This window comes from Dipodomys ordii, unplaced genomic scaffold, assembly GCF_000151885.1.
Source record: "Dipodomys ordii isolate 6190 unplaced genomic scaffold, Dord_2.0 Scaffold35, whole genome shotgun sequence".
NCBI classification, from domain to species: domain Eukaryota; kingdom Metazoa; phylum Chordata; class Mammalia; order Rodentia; family Heteromyidae; genus Dipodomys; species Dipodomys ordii.
The window spans coordinates 2964219-2978345 of NW_012267251.1; the positions used below are offsets into that span (position 1 = coordinate 2964219).

Below are 14127 nucleotides of genomic sequence, written 5' to 3' on the forward strand. Positions count from 1 at the left end.
CTGAAGAGCTGAGGGACAGCAGTCAGGCCCAGAGTTCAAGCCCCACAACTGACCAAAACAAAACAAAAAAACCTTCAAGGATACTCTCAATAAAAACAAGAAATGAGTTTTTGGTTGGAGGTGTGAAGTAATAAATAATTGTTCAGCATGTAGGAGACCCTGGTTTTGATTTCACCCCTCAGGAAAAATAAGGTGATTTCTTTCTTGGTTATTGATATTTTTAGAATTTAAAAACTGTATTTACTATGTCACTATAAAAAGGTGAACAGTCTAAAAACAATAAGAGTGTTTATTACAAAATCATTTTTGTCACCTTTGTGGGTCTACATCCATAATGTCCTAAAAATATATAACCATATAACCTAAAAATATTAAAAGCAAATATTTACATTAGAGCAATGAAGTCCAAAAATTATGTTCATATTTTGAATCCTACTACAGAAAATGTACCCTCAGCTTACATAGCTGCAGTTTTTCTTCTACTTTCTGATTCTCAGCATTCATTTAGGTTACAATTAAGGACTTTAAATGTCAAGTATGTTTTGTAAAGGCACATAATTGAACATAGCATATTTCCTTTACATTAATTTTGAACAAATGAAACTAAATTTATAAACATTCAGTTTGTACTTCCCTTTTTGCCAAAAGGAGCTTAACAGTATTTAATTAAAGGTATTCAACAAGGCTAGTATGGTGACTTAAGCAGAGTACGTCATAATAATCAGTTTTTGTTGCCTTGAATTGATTTAGCATTTTATTTTAGCACAGAACAATAGCCATTTACAGTGGATAATGTGTATTACAAGTACTCCTGGAAAGTTACACAGTCATGAAATACCTGTGAATATGAAGAACATAAACAGATTATCACCAACTGATCTCCTTTGAATACAATGTACACAGTTAATTCTGGCATAACCAGATACCAAGTAATTTTTAATCTAAATAATTAAGATTAGTAATAAAATATTCATATAAGCAAATAGTATATGTTTACTTTGGCATAAACAAAATTTGTGTTGAAATGATTGGTAAATTCAGAAATCACAGAATATGTTCTCAGTGTTCTAAGAAAGAGTTCTATCATAATATGTAATAATTTTTATAGTAGACACTTAGAAGAGGACCACATTTCTAGTACTTTTTTGAGAGGGGACTAAGAAAAGAATCTCTCCACACAGTGAATGTTCTACACTAATTGAATTAATTAATTTTACTTTTATAACTAAGTTTTTTAAATAGTTGAAACCATTTCCTTTCTGTTAAATATACTACATATACCACTAGCTTCTTTTTTTTTTTTTTGGGTCCGGTTGTGGGGCCTGAACTCTGGGCCTAGGCGCTGTCTCTCCGCTCTTCAGCTCAAGGCTAGCACTCTACCACTTGAGCCACAGCACCATTTCCAGCTTTGTTTTCTTTTTGCTTATGTGGTGCTGAGGAATTGAACCCAGGGCCTCAGGCATGCAAGGCAAGCGCTCTACCACTGAGCCACCTTCCCAGCCCTATCACTAGCTTCTTAAGCAAAGGAAATAGGTGGAGTGCAATTTAAACTTTTCCTTATGATTCAGAATCCTTGTTATGAAAATGATACTTTACAGTGATGTTCTCAAGAGCCTTTAGTAAGTAAGACTGCTGTATATACAAGATGGCACTGAAGCTCAGTGAGTTTTAAGCTTTTGATAGATTTTTTTTTCCTGTCTTAACCTCTATATCCAAATTTAATCTTTTCATTTTCAAGAGTAAACAAAACAGTACATTTTGAAGATAATAATTTTCATATTAAATTTTTTACGTCTGAGATAGCCTTGTGTTTAGATTTTTTGTTGGTGGTAGTTCTAGGGTTTGAACTCAGACTAGGGCAAACACTCAACTACTGAGTAAATTTTGAAAATAATAACTATATTAAAATTGTTGTCCTGAAATATTCTTGGCCTTCTGTTTACATTTTTTTCTTTTTTTCTTGATGATGGTTCTAATGTATGAATTCAGGGCTAGGCAAGCACTCTATCACTTGAGTCATGCATTTAGCCCTTTTTGCTTTTGGCTATTTTTCAGATAGGGTCTTATTTTTGCCTAAGGCTAGCCTCTTAGATTCTTAGTCCTCTTATCTTATTCTTGCTTTGTATAATCTTCCATGCAAATCAGGTGACTGTCTTGTGCTGCCATATTGGTTAGGATAGGGATCTTACAAATGTTTTGTTAATGGCTGGCCTCAAACCACCATCCTCTGATCTCTGGGATTATAGGTAATTGGGATTATAGGCAAGATCTACCATGCCATACTAGATTCTTGTATTGACAATATATGTTCACGTTTATTATTATTATAGGAACAGAGCTTAATGCCTTCTATATTTACCCCACATTTGATTACAGGGATGTTAATTCTGTTCTTTTATAGCCTAACCAGACAATTTTATGATTGTCTCATATTCAGAGTGCTATCAAGAAATCAATTATTGCAACTGATGAATCTCACCAAAAGATTGAATATTTGAAGCTACTTAATTGATTCTCAATAATAGATACAGTTCTTTTACTCTTTGTTGTTGTTGGTAGTGGTGGTAGTGGTCATGGGGCTTGAACTCAGGGCCTATGCACTATCACTGAGTTTTTTTGCTCAAGGGTCTAGCACTCTACCACTTTGAGCCACAGCTCAACTTCCAGTATTTGAGTGGTTAATTGGAAATAAAGAGTCTCACAGGGACTTTTCTGCCCAGGTTGGCTTTAACTGTAGTCCTCAGATCTCAGCCACCTCAGTAGGTAGGGTAATAGGTATGAGCCACCAGTGCCTGGCTCTTGTTTTATTTTAATTTTTTCTTGTGCGTTTGCCTTACCCAATAACACACAATATAAGGCATTTTAGTTATTTCATTTACATGCTTTATGTATCTTACTTGAAAAAGTATCTGTTTTCATGCCTTTCTGTTTAGAGACAGCACAAAAATTTAACATTTCATAGTTGCTTGCTCCTCTTTCCAGCTGTTACTTTTCTGAGATTTACAGTTCATCTTTCCTCCGAAGATTTTTTTTTTGGTCTCTTGTGCACATTGTGCTATATACAAATGTAAGATAATTTTCTTTCAGAATTACTGACTGGCAACTGAGTTGTCTAATTTTACATTATTACTTTCAAACTGTTGCTTGGACTGTTTTGCTACAAACAAACCAAATATTTTACCTGATCATTCTTTGGTCTTTATAAAATGTAAGAAGTAATATTATTTTTGACATCCTAAACATAATATCATTAGTGTAATGGTAAAGAATGGTAAGTGTGATGATTACTTCCAAAACACAACTTACCCTTTTACTTCATGCTTGCATCCTCATTTGAATACCTGTTCTCCATTGGAGCACTAATTTGTTCATAAATATTTCAATATCTCATCCTGCTAACTTGATGAAAAAATTTCATGCTTTTTCTATCCATCCTGCAATATTTATATTGGACCTGTATCTCCATCTCCATTTGATTTCAAATCTTTTGCACCTTGATGATTTCTAGATCAAGTTGGGAAAATGATGGATCTATCTGTGCAAGGTCCATCTCTTGATTATCCCTTGCTGTCCTTGGCCATTGCTGCTGCTTATCTTGCATGTTCATAATCCACATTCTTTCTTCTCTGTTACTTTTATTTTTCTGATGATACCTGAGTTTGAACTTAGGGCCAAGTGCTCTATCACTTTCTTTTCTATGTTAAAAATGACACTGTTCATCGAAGCTATAATCAGCCTTCTGATTCTCTGAGAGAAATGCAAATGGTCATTACCAATGTCCCTCAAATACTAGAAGTCCCCAAATATTTTGAATTCTCTCTTATTTTTCTCATTAGGATGCAGCGTAAATGCCAAGCAAGTTGAGGAGCAGTCTGCAGCTGCAAATGAAGAAGCACTTTTTCCTTTCTGTAGGGAACCAAGTTACTTTGAAATCCCTACAAAAGAATTCCAGCAGCCATCACAAATTACAGAGAGCACTATTCATGAGATCCCAACAAAAGACACACCAAGTTCCCATACAACAGGTGCAGGGCATGCTTCATTTACCATTGAATTTGATGACAGTACCCCAGGAAAGGTAACTATTAGAGACCATGTGACAAAATTTACTTCTGATCAGCGCCACAAGTCGAAGAAGTCTTCTCCTGGGACTCAAGACTTGCCGGGAATTCAAACTGGAATGATGGCACCAGAAAACAAAGTAGCTGACTGGCTAGCACAAAACAACCCTCCTCAAATGGTATGGGAAAGAACAGAAGAGGATTCTAAAAGTATTAAAAGTGATGTTCCAGTATACTTGAAAAGGTTGAAAGGTAAAGTGAATTGATCATTTCAGAACTTCGTATTGTCTAATAAAAAAACCCAAAAACTTTGACCTTCATAATTATCAAGCCATTAGATATTTGAATCATAGAGTTGCTTTTTCAAAGTTTACATTTAATTTTAAAGCTCAGAAGCAAGCTGTGTTGCCCATATCCAACTTATTCACTCAAAAATAGTATTTCTTCATTTTCTTGCCAAAACCAAATTGGTTTTGTGAATTTTGATTTGTCATTAAATTATATTTCCTATGGAAATATAAAACTTAGCTCACCAGTGGAATTCCCTAGAAGATAATTACCATCATTTTCTTGTTTTAAGGAAAAGATACATACAATTCTATTCTCTATGTACTGCTTCTAGGAAAATATTAATATCTAGATTTTAAAAAAAAATTTAAGCTGTTGTTTATGACCCAAAAGTTCCACTTTTATAATATAGTTGCACCATTGATTATGTCAAACTATTTATTTCTCTATAGTTACTCATAAAACATAACTTTTTATTGAGAAATATGGGGTATATCAATCTAAATTTTTCTTCATATTAAGACTGAGAATCACAGATTAATGTTCATTTGTGAAATTATTATATTCCTTAATAGTATAATGCTTGGCCAAAATACTTTAAAAAGTCTTTGCCAGATGCTGGTGGCTCATGTCTGTAATCCTCACTATTCAGTAGGCTGAGATCTGAGGATCACCGTTCAAAGGCAGCCTGAGCAGGAAAGTTCATGAAACTCTCATCTCCAATTAACTACCAAAAATCTGGAAGTAGAGCTGTAGTAGCTGTAGAGTGGTAGGATGTTAGCCTTGAGCAAAACAAGCTGAGAAACAATGCATAGTACTGAGCTCAAGGCCAAGGATGAGCACAGAACTTTGTACTGTGATGGTATCAAATGATACATTTTTCCCATTAGTTTTGTTAGTTGAATTTTTTATAGAATTATTAAACACAGATATATGTTACTGTATATTTAATAAGCTACTCATAAATGATTTTGGACAAATTGTGACTGTATGTTAATCTGGTTATTCTATGCCTTCATTAAATGTTAATGAGTTTTTTTAAATATATTCTTTTAAGTTAAGAACCATACTTTATAACTTAACACGTTATCTGGGACTTGAGCATGTGATAGGTACTGAGCAATTTGAACAAACAATGAATGACTTCACTGTTAATGAGAGGATTTACACTGACAACACATTCCTTATATCCTAGGATTTTGTTCAAGTAATGAAGAAATGAAAACCTTATATTTATTTCTGATTTGTTCCTAAGACATTTTAGGATAGTAAGATGATATAATTTGCTAATTCTTTATTGGCACCTATTAGAATATTTCCTTTTTTTATTGTGAAAAAGCTGTACAGAGGGGTTACAATTACATGGGCAAGATAATCAGTACATTTCTTATCAAGCATTGTAGCCTCCTCCTTTGTTTCCCCTTCCCATCCCTTCCCATTCTCCCCCTCTCCCCCTAGAATATTTCCTTATAGTCATCAACAATTAAGTGGTATGTGTACTTTTCACACTTGATTATGATTTTTTGTTTTACTTTTAGACTAGATAATATAGATATATAGTTGCAAACAATTAAAGCTGACAACTAAAAGCTATACATATCATAATGTGCTGATGGTAAATGGTAGTATGAAGGGAAAATTTAGAAAATCTTTTTTAAAACCACACTTAACTACATAAGAAATTATCTATTATTATTATTATTATTTCTAGCTGTGTGCCAGTGGCTCACAACCATAATCCTAGCTACTCAAGAGGCTGTGTTCTGAGGATCATGGTTCGAAGCCAGCCCAGGCAGAAAAGTCTGTGAGACTCTTATTTCCAGTAAACTACTTAGAAAAAGTCCAAAGTGGAGCTGTGGCTCAAGTGATAGAGTGCTAGCCTTAGAGTACTAGCCTTGAGCACAAAGAGGCTCAGGAACAGCGCCTAGGCCCTGAGTTCAAGCACCAGGACTGCAAAAATAAAAAAGAGCATACCATTTTCTAAAAAACTACTTAAATCCTTTTTAGTCATTATAATAGTTTTCTGTATTTGCTGCTGTTTTTAAGCTATCATTCTCTGCTCTTGAAAAAGAGCCCATTTGTGACAAATACACATTGATGTCCACATGCACACTGTATCACTACATTAACCGTAGTTATTTACTTACCAAGTTATAAAACAATCTTTTCTTAATGGTTAGCATGTCAAAAGATATAACTCAGAGTCCAAATAAATACAATTAGCAAGTAATAACCATTTTACCAAGATTAGACTTCACCTGTTTACTTAAACAATTAAAGTAAGCAAAACAAAACAAAAATACCTTGCTCCTACAAGAGTAAAGTGCACGCGCTTTGGGACAGTGAGGAAAATAATGTTCACAAAGCCCATACACTTTCACCCTTTAGGAGAGTTGCAGCTTCTTTTAGCTACAGCTACTAAGTACATCTAAGCCAATCTAACTGAAAAGAACTTCTGTGTGTCTAGACATGGCTAATGATAGCAGGAGCTGGGAAAGCTTGGTAAAGAATTCCTAAGTGATCTTTATATTCAAATACAGAAGGTTGTAGCTCTATTTAGTTATCTCCCTGATACAGAAAGAAAAATAATGGTCCAAATAGAAAATGGCTTATCTCTATAAAATGTTTTAAACTATAATTTACATGAAAGATATCCAAAAGGGCCAGAATTTGTATGTAAATTCTATAGCAATCATATTTTTTATTAAAACATTTAAGTGGAAGTTTCTTATGGGTTATGTTGGTCTTATTATATAGGAGATAATTGGAATTTTGTTATTTCTGGCTATTTCAAATTGGATTCCTTTTCATTATATCCAATGTAAAGTAAGATAAGTGGTAAACGTGATGTTCTCAATGAATTTTGTATTTGAATTAGGGCTATATTTCAGTTTTGTTTTCCTCCGCTCTATATGATTTCTAGATTATCTGAGGCAGGGATTTCATTAAACACATTTTTTCTTTATATATTGTAATTTGAATAATGATTCACAGAGTTTTAATTTTGTTGTATTTTGATTTGGGGGGGGAGGTCTGGTCATGGGGCCCGAACTCTGGGCCTGGGCGCTGTCAGCTCTTCAGCTCAAGGCTAGTACTCTACCACTTGAGCCACATCGCCACTTCCAGCTTTTTTTCTTTTTGCTTATGTGGTGCTGAAGAATCGAACCCAGGGCCTCATGCATGCAAGGCAAGCACTCCACCAATGAGCCACCTTCCCAGCCCGAGTATTTTGATTTTGTATGATACTAATCACTATCACTTAGGTAGGCATTCTCCCAAAGTCCCTTAGCTTTGATCTTTATTTTTCTTACATTTCTAAAACATCATCGTTTTCTGCTACTTGGTGAGTCTTCTCATTCCTTACATGTAGCACATTTTTACAAGTAATTTACTTATGTTTTGTTACTGCTACTTATTAGCTTCTAAATTGGTTAAGAACAAACCCAAGAGCATTGAAACTCAACTTTTTCCCTAGGCAGGGCTTGATGTCCTCCATCTCCCTCAGCCTTTCACTTTTGCTCATTATTTTGTCAGGTATAATATTATTGAGCAGGCATTCATTTGCATTAAAGTTTGTAACCCAGAAATATTTAAAAATCATCTTTAGTTCTGGAAGCATTGTAATGTGCTTCCAATGTACATTCTGATGTACCAGATTCTTTGTAGCTTTCAATGAAATCATTTATTTAAACACTGATTTGTGATTATCTTTTTTTTTCGGGGTGGGGTGTATATTTGTGTGCCTGTGCTAGGGCTTGAACTCAGGGCCTGGGCACTGTCCCTGAGTTTTTGTGCTCAAGGCTTAGCACTCTACCATTTGAACCAAAGCTCTACTTTTAGCTTTTTGGTTATTGGAGATAAGAGTCTCACAGACTTTCCTGCCCAGGCTGGCTTCAAACCATGATTCTTGCCTCTCAGACTCCTGGGTAACTAGGATTACAGAAGTGAGCCACCAACACCCAGCTGGCTATTCTAATGTAATTATTATTTAGGTAGGAAAAAATTTCAAATTGAAGTTAAATCAGTAAAAGGTCAAATGATTCTAATAGTGTCACATCTAGTCTCTAAAGAACTCTGAGTTAATTAACTACTTAATGGTTTTTACTTGCTCTAATACAGGAAAAACTGAAGAAAATGTTTCTAAATTCAAATATTGTAATTTGACTGTAGATGCTTTACGTTGAGGAAATCTGTTTATATTTAGCCCTATGTTATTTGCCTAGAGGTGCAAAGATTAAAGATCCCATAGCTGGACTGGGAATGTGGCTTAGTGGTAGAGTGCTTGCCTAATATGCATGAAGCCCAGGGTTTGATTCCTCAGTACCACATGAACAGAAAAAGCCAGAAATGGTGCTGTGGCTCAAGTGGTAGAGTGCTATCCTTGAGCAGAAAGAAGCTCAGAGACAGTGTCCACGCCCTGAGTTCAAACCCCAGGATTGGCAAAAAAAAAAGTTGTAATTATTATTTTCCGTGATAGACCTATTAGCATTCTTTAAGCCATCTTTAAAGCCATTAGAAATTATCATACTAAGAAAAAATGGAAGCATTGTGCTATTGCTAGTAAGAATCTTTTTATTAAAGCAAGGGGATGCTGGACTTTTCATAGTATTCAGTATTACCACACATGAAGACTTAACACATTTTATAGTATTTGTGTTCTCTTTTCATAATAAGCATTTTAATAGTATCACCCTCTTTCTTGTCTTTCTTGCATTCTAATGTTAGACTAATTTTTATTAAATATTTTTAAGATTTGGAGACAGAAGCAATGTGTATTGAGTTATGAATACAAACTATAACAGATGATAGAACATGGCTTATCTGTTAAGACACTGATGGATCTATAAAGTGAAGATTTGGAGAAAGAAAAGTAATCTGATTCAGTTGTTTATAATGGACCTCATTGTTGGTTGATAAAATTTGAATGTAGCCATTGCAGTTGAGGGAAGTTTGCAGAGCCTGTTACTGAAAAGAACATATGACTTTGGATAGAAAAGGGGGAGGGAGCCAAAACAAACAGCACTTTTGTATATGCCTCTAATTTTCTACATGGGACTCTTTTCTTCTCTATTATGTGGTTTCTCTCTTGTGTCCAGGAAATAAACATGATGATGGTACACAGAGTGATTCAGAGAACGCTGGGGCACACAGGCGTGGTGGCAAGCGTGCTGCTCTCGAGGAACACTTAAGACGCCACCACTCTGAGCAGAAGAAGCTGCAGAAGGTCCAGGCTGCTGAAAGACATCAAGATCAACCTGCTGTAAGTTAATCTGCTTTTATTGTTGCTTTTTTTTTCTTTTTTTTCTCTTTTTTGTACCAGTCTTGGGGCTTGAACTCAGGGCCTAGGCGCTGTCCCTGAGCTTTTCAGCTCAAGGCCAGTGTTCTATCATTGAGCCACAGCTCTACTTCCAGCTTTTGTTGTTGTTGTTGTTAATTTTTGGTCCTTAATTGGAGATAAGAGTTTCACAGACTTTCTTGCCCAGGCTGGCTTTGAACCACAATCCTCAGATCTCAGCTTCCTGAGTAGCTAGGATTCCAGGTGTGAGCCACTGGAGCCAGGCATGATTGCATTTATTGATGAAGAAAGTTTCAGAAAAAGGTCACATTTGTTACTCAAAATACAGGAATCCTTCATCAGGAAACTACGTATTCAGCACCACATACAAAACTTGAAAAAACAAAATCAACAACAGCAGATGCCAAAGTGGTTTCTTTGTCTTTACAGACTAGCTCTGCGCATCACAGAGGGGGGCATGGTGTTCCACATGGGAAATTGTTAAAACAGAAATCAGAGGAGCCGTCGGTGTCAATACCCTTCCTACAAACTGCATTATTAAGAAGTTCAGGGAGTCTTGGGCACAGACCAAGCCAGGAGATGGATAAAATGTTAAAAAATCAAGCTACTTCTGCCACTTCAGAAAAGGATAATGATGATGACCAAAGTGACAAGGGTACTTATACCATTGAGTTAGAGAATCCCAACAGTGAGGAAGTGGAAGCAAGAAAAATGATTGACAAGGTAAATAATTGAATGCAAGCATGATATTAGTTGTTGTGTGGTGTATTTGACTGTTAGAAATCAATGGAGAATCAAGATGAAATGGTCTTACACAGTCAGTGGTCTGAGAACCTTAGAGTTTTGTTAGGGATCTAGAAGACTGATAATAAGACAGAAATGCTTTCTGCTTTCCTTCGATTATATTCTGCATTTGTCTAAGTTTCATATAGGTCTTATTCTACATTTAAACTGACCTTTTAAACTTGTGTAAATCTCAGCTAGGTTTTAAAAATAGCATATTTTGGAATTTTTATGTTGCCATCATTTGTATCCAAATTAAACAATGAAACAAGCTGCTGTAATTCTGTTGTTATAAACCTAAAATATTAACTACAGACTTATTGCATACTGATTTTATGATGTTGGAAGCAGATGATATTACATATGTTTTAACGAACTTTTTCCTAATTTTTATTTTTTATTCCTATTTATTTTGTCTTTGGTGATAGAAAAGAACTGTATGAGAACAAAGTCATTTTTTATATTGTACTCATTTTAGCCAAATTTACACTGAGTGATCATCATAATCTACATTTCCAATATTTCTTTAACTTCATTAATGTTTATAATGATTGTTGTATGTTTTTAAGTAGTTCGGTTTTTTTCAATTTTGACTTCAGTTCAAAGTTGACTTTAGAACCAGCTATTTATTTTACCTCCTGGCTAAAAATCTCTTATTTAAATTCTGGTTACTTAAAGTGTGTCCCAGTATTGAGCAATATTAACATAACTAAGAAGGACCACTCCAAACATACTGAATCAGAATCAGAATTAAAAACAAGATAGCTAGGTAATTCATATGCACATTAATATTTGAGATGCTCTAATTTAGCTGATTAGTTTTCAGAATGATCCTGCCTAGGAAATGGACAAGATGTCTAACATTTAGGGATGCAGAAAAAAAGTTAGGATTTATGTTTACTTTATCTCCTCTTTCTTGGCTTATTTCTTTCTTTGCTATCCTGGTGTCTGAACTTCAGGCTTGGTGGTTGTTAAGCAGTCACTTTACCACTTAAACTATACCATTTTAGAGTTTATCCTATACTATATTTAATGTATTACTGTAGCGTACATATTCACAATTCCTAAACATACATTTATTGAAGGGTACATAAAAAGAAACAGATTTTCATTCATAATGATTGATTTTTTTCCCATAAAGGATTATTTTAGCTGGACACCCATGGCTTATACCTGTAATTGAACCTGCTCTGGCCAAAAAGTTTTAAGACTCCATCTCCAATTAGCCAGCAAAAATTTCAAGTGGTAGAGCACCAACCATGAGCAAGAAAGCCAAGAGAAAACTTGAAGCCCTAGAATCAAGCCCCAGTACCGGCACAAAAAGATTATTATACTATTATAGTTAGCAGTTTATTATTTTTTCAGCATTTAAGAATGCAGACATGTCTGCATTAAATGTGAACTAGTGAGATGCTAATGTGTGCTCTTGGGTAAACTAACTTCTTTAAACCTGGGTTTCATTTGTAAAACGGAAGACATTTCATTAGCTTTCTAAAAAGAATTTTTAAAATACCTACCAGTCTTATCATAATGTTTTATGAGAGCCTGTAAAGATTAGCTGTGTTTATTTGCTGGTTTTGACCAGCAGATTCCAAGGTGACAGATGAAGAATATGCCTATGCAGTATTACCTAATAATCTTCTAATAATGCGATAACTGACAGACATGATAAACTGAGGATGTCTTCCCCAGCCTCCACTTCTATAGGTTTAGTTTGCCCCAGGCTTTAAGAGAGTTATGGGGAAAATAAAAGAGCACATTCCAAGAGGTAGATAACAGGAAGCCAGGAAGCAGTGGTATAAGTCCATGCAGAGACTCTTCCTGTCTTTTGACAGGATTACAGCATGAGGTCACAAACTCATAATCCCATACTTAGCTATAAATATAAACAACCACCCAACCAGGGTTTTCCACTGGTATCACCCAAGCACACTAGTCACATCTTCTGTAGCCAGTTACATCCTCACAGGGCTCTAGGACTCCCATATTTATTATTACTCATATTAATAATTTCCACATGTGAACCTCAACACAAAGTAGTGACAAACCCTTGGAACAGTTTTCAGCACTGAAAGAGTCAAATGTGCAGCTGAAGTGGAAGTTACCATGCAAAGTCCTGTAGCCAGGACAGAAGATAGCCAAGAAAGTCATCGTTGCAGATGAGGCCCTTTAGGAAACTGTTGGAGCAAAGGGGGGTTACAGAATCTAGTTTTATACCTAGTGTCGGTGTCACAAGCATCTTTTGTCTTCAAGGAGTCTCTTCCCCCCCCCCACTCCGTTTGACATCAAATTGCTAGTCACACTAGGAATAGAAAAACCCAAGATTTAAGAACAGGATTCATTTAAAGGAGTAATGGCAGTATGAAACTAGATACTTAATTCAGGCTTTCTTAATATATATAAATCAGAAAACCAAACTGAGACCCAATCTCAGAGAAAACAAGGATCACTGCATTCTATCTTGTGACTGCCAAAGTAAAAGCCCTGAGATTCCATTATCTGTGGTTTATACTGATGCTAGATTGAGGCTAATTCAGGTCTGGCTTTGGGGAGACAAAAGAAGTGAACCCAGAGCCAAATGTCTGAAGAACATGAAGTAATCTGTGGGTGTGGGAAAACAGAGGCAGAGAACAGCCATCCTGAGGGAATGAGCCGCACTGCAGTGGTTAAGAGTAGATCCTGGCATTATATCAAATTTCTTGGTGAGCTCTGTCACCTCTTCTTGTAAAGTTTGAGTGTGTGAGGTAGAAGTTGGGGCAGCTGTTAACCATCTGAACCTAAATGGTTTTAGGTCTTGAAAATTTCACAAGGTGTCTGCTTTCTCACTCCATAACTGGCTTGTCATTGGTACTGGGCCAGGTTTTGTGTGTGAGGAATGAGTACACAGTGGGATAGCAATATAAATAAAGTAATATGCTAAATGCTTTTGATAGGTATAAGGTGTTGAAGGAAAGGTCCTACTAGCTTCCAAGAAGAAATACTTGTTGGAAACTTCTTTAGGCATCCACACTAAAGAAACTCCAGGGAATTGCCTTTGGCCTGTTCCACTGTGATCATGAGCCTTATCACTCCTTCTGTTTTTCTGTTCTTTTCTCCTCACTTCTCCTGGGGTAGGAGGAGATAAGGAAATGTCAAATCCATGACCACAAGAAACTTAGTGTCACCATGTAAAAGCTCCTCAATAAGAACTGTATTTAATGGCCAGTGAGCCCGTTTTCAGCAGATGGCACATAGGATTTTCGAAAACTATGGACTAGTCGAACAGTGACTTAAGCCTATAATCCTAGCACTTAACAAAATCATACTTTCATGATCTTAAAAAAATGACAAAACTAGGGCTGGGAAGGTGGCTCAGTGGTAGAGTGCTTGCTTTGTATGCATGAGGCCCTGGGTTCGGTTCCTTAGCACCACATAAGCAGGGGCAAAAAAGCCGGAAGTGGCACTGTGACTCAAGTGGTAGAGTGCTAGCCTTGAGCTGAAGAGCTGAGGGACAGCACCCAGGCCCAGAGTTCAGGCCCCATGACCAGACCAAAAAATAAATAAATAACAAAACTAATCACTTGGAGTCTTCACCTGCCATTTCCTCTGTGGAACAGGAAATGTTTCACTATTTAACCTCTCTCTACTTTATCCTGTGTAAATACTTACTAACCTTCTACCTCTTATTAAAGAAATAAAACTCCAGCCGGGAGCCAATGG

The 14127-nt window shown here is 35.9% G+C and overlaps 1 protein-coding gene across 5 annotated transcripts in view; it reads left to right on the forward strand.

Moving 5' to 3' along the window:
* Cep170 (centrosomal protein 170kDa) overlaps window positions 1-14127 on the forward strand; it is an 82822-nt gene that overhangs the window by 24554 nt on the left and 44141 nt on the right. For 3 of the 5 annotated variants that reach the window (XM_013017431.1, XM_013017433.1, XM_013017432.1), the window contains exons 7-9: window positions 3837-4313; window positions 9446-9609; window positions 10075-10368. In XM_013017431.1, the coding sequence (XP_012872885.1) occupies window positions 3837-4313; window positions 9446-9609; window positions 10075-10368 (935 nt within the window). The remainder of the gene's footprint in view (window positions 1-3836; window positions 4314-9445; window positions 9610-10074; window positions 10369-14127) is intronic. The other 2 variants (XM_013017434.1, XM_013017435.1) reach the window with 1 other exon arrangement.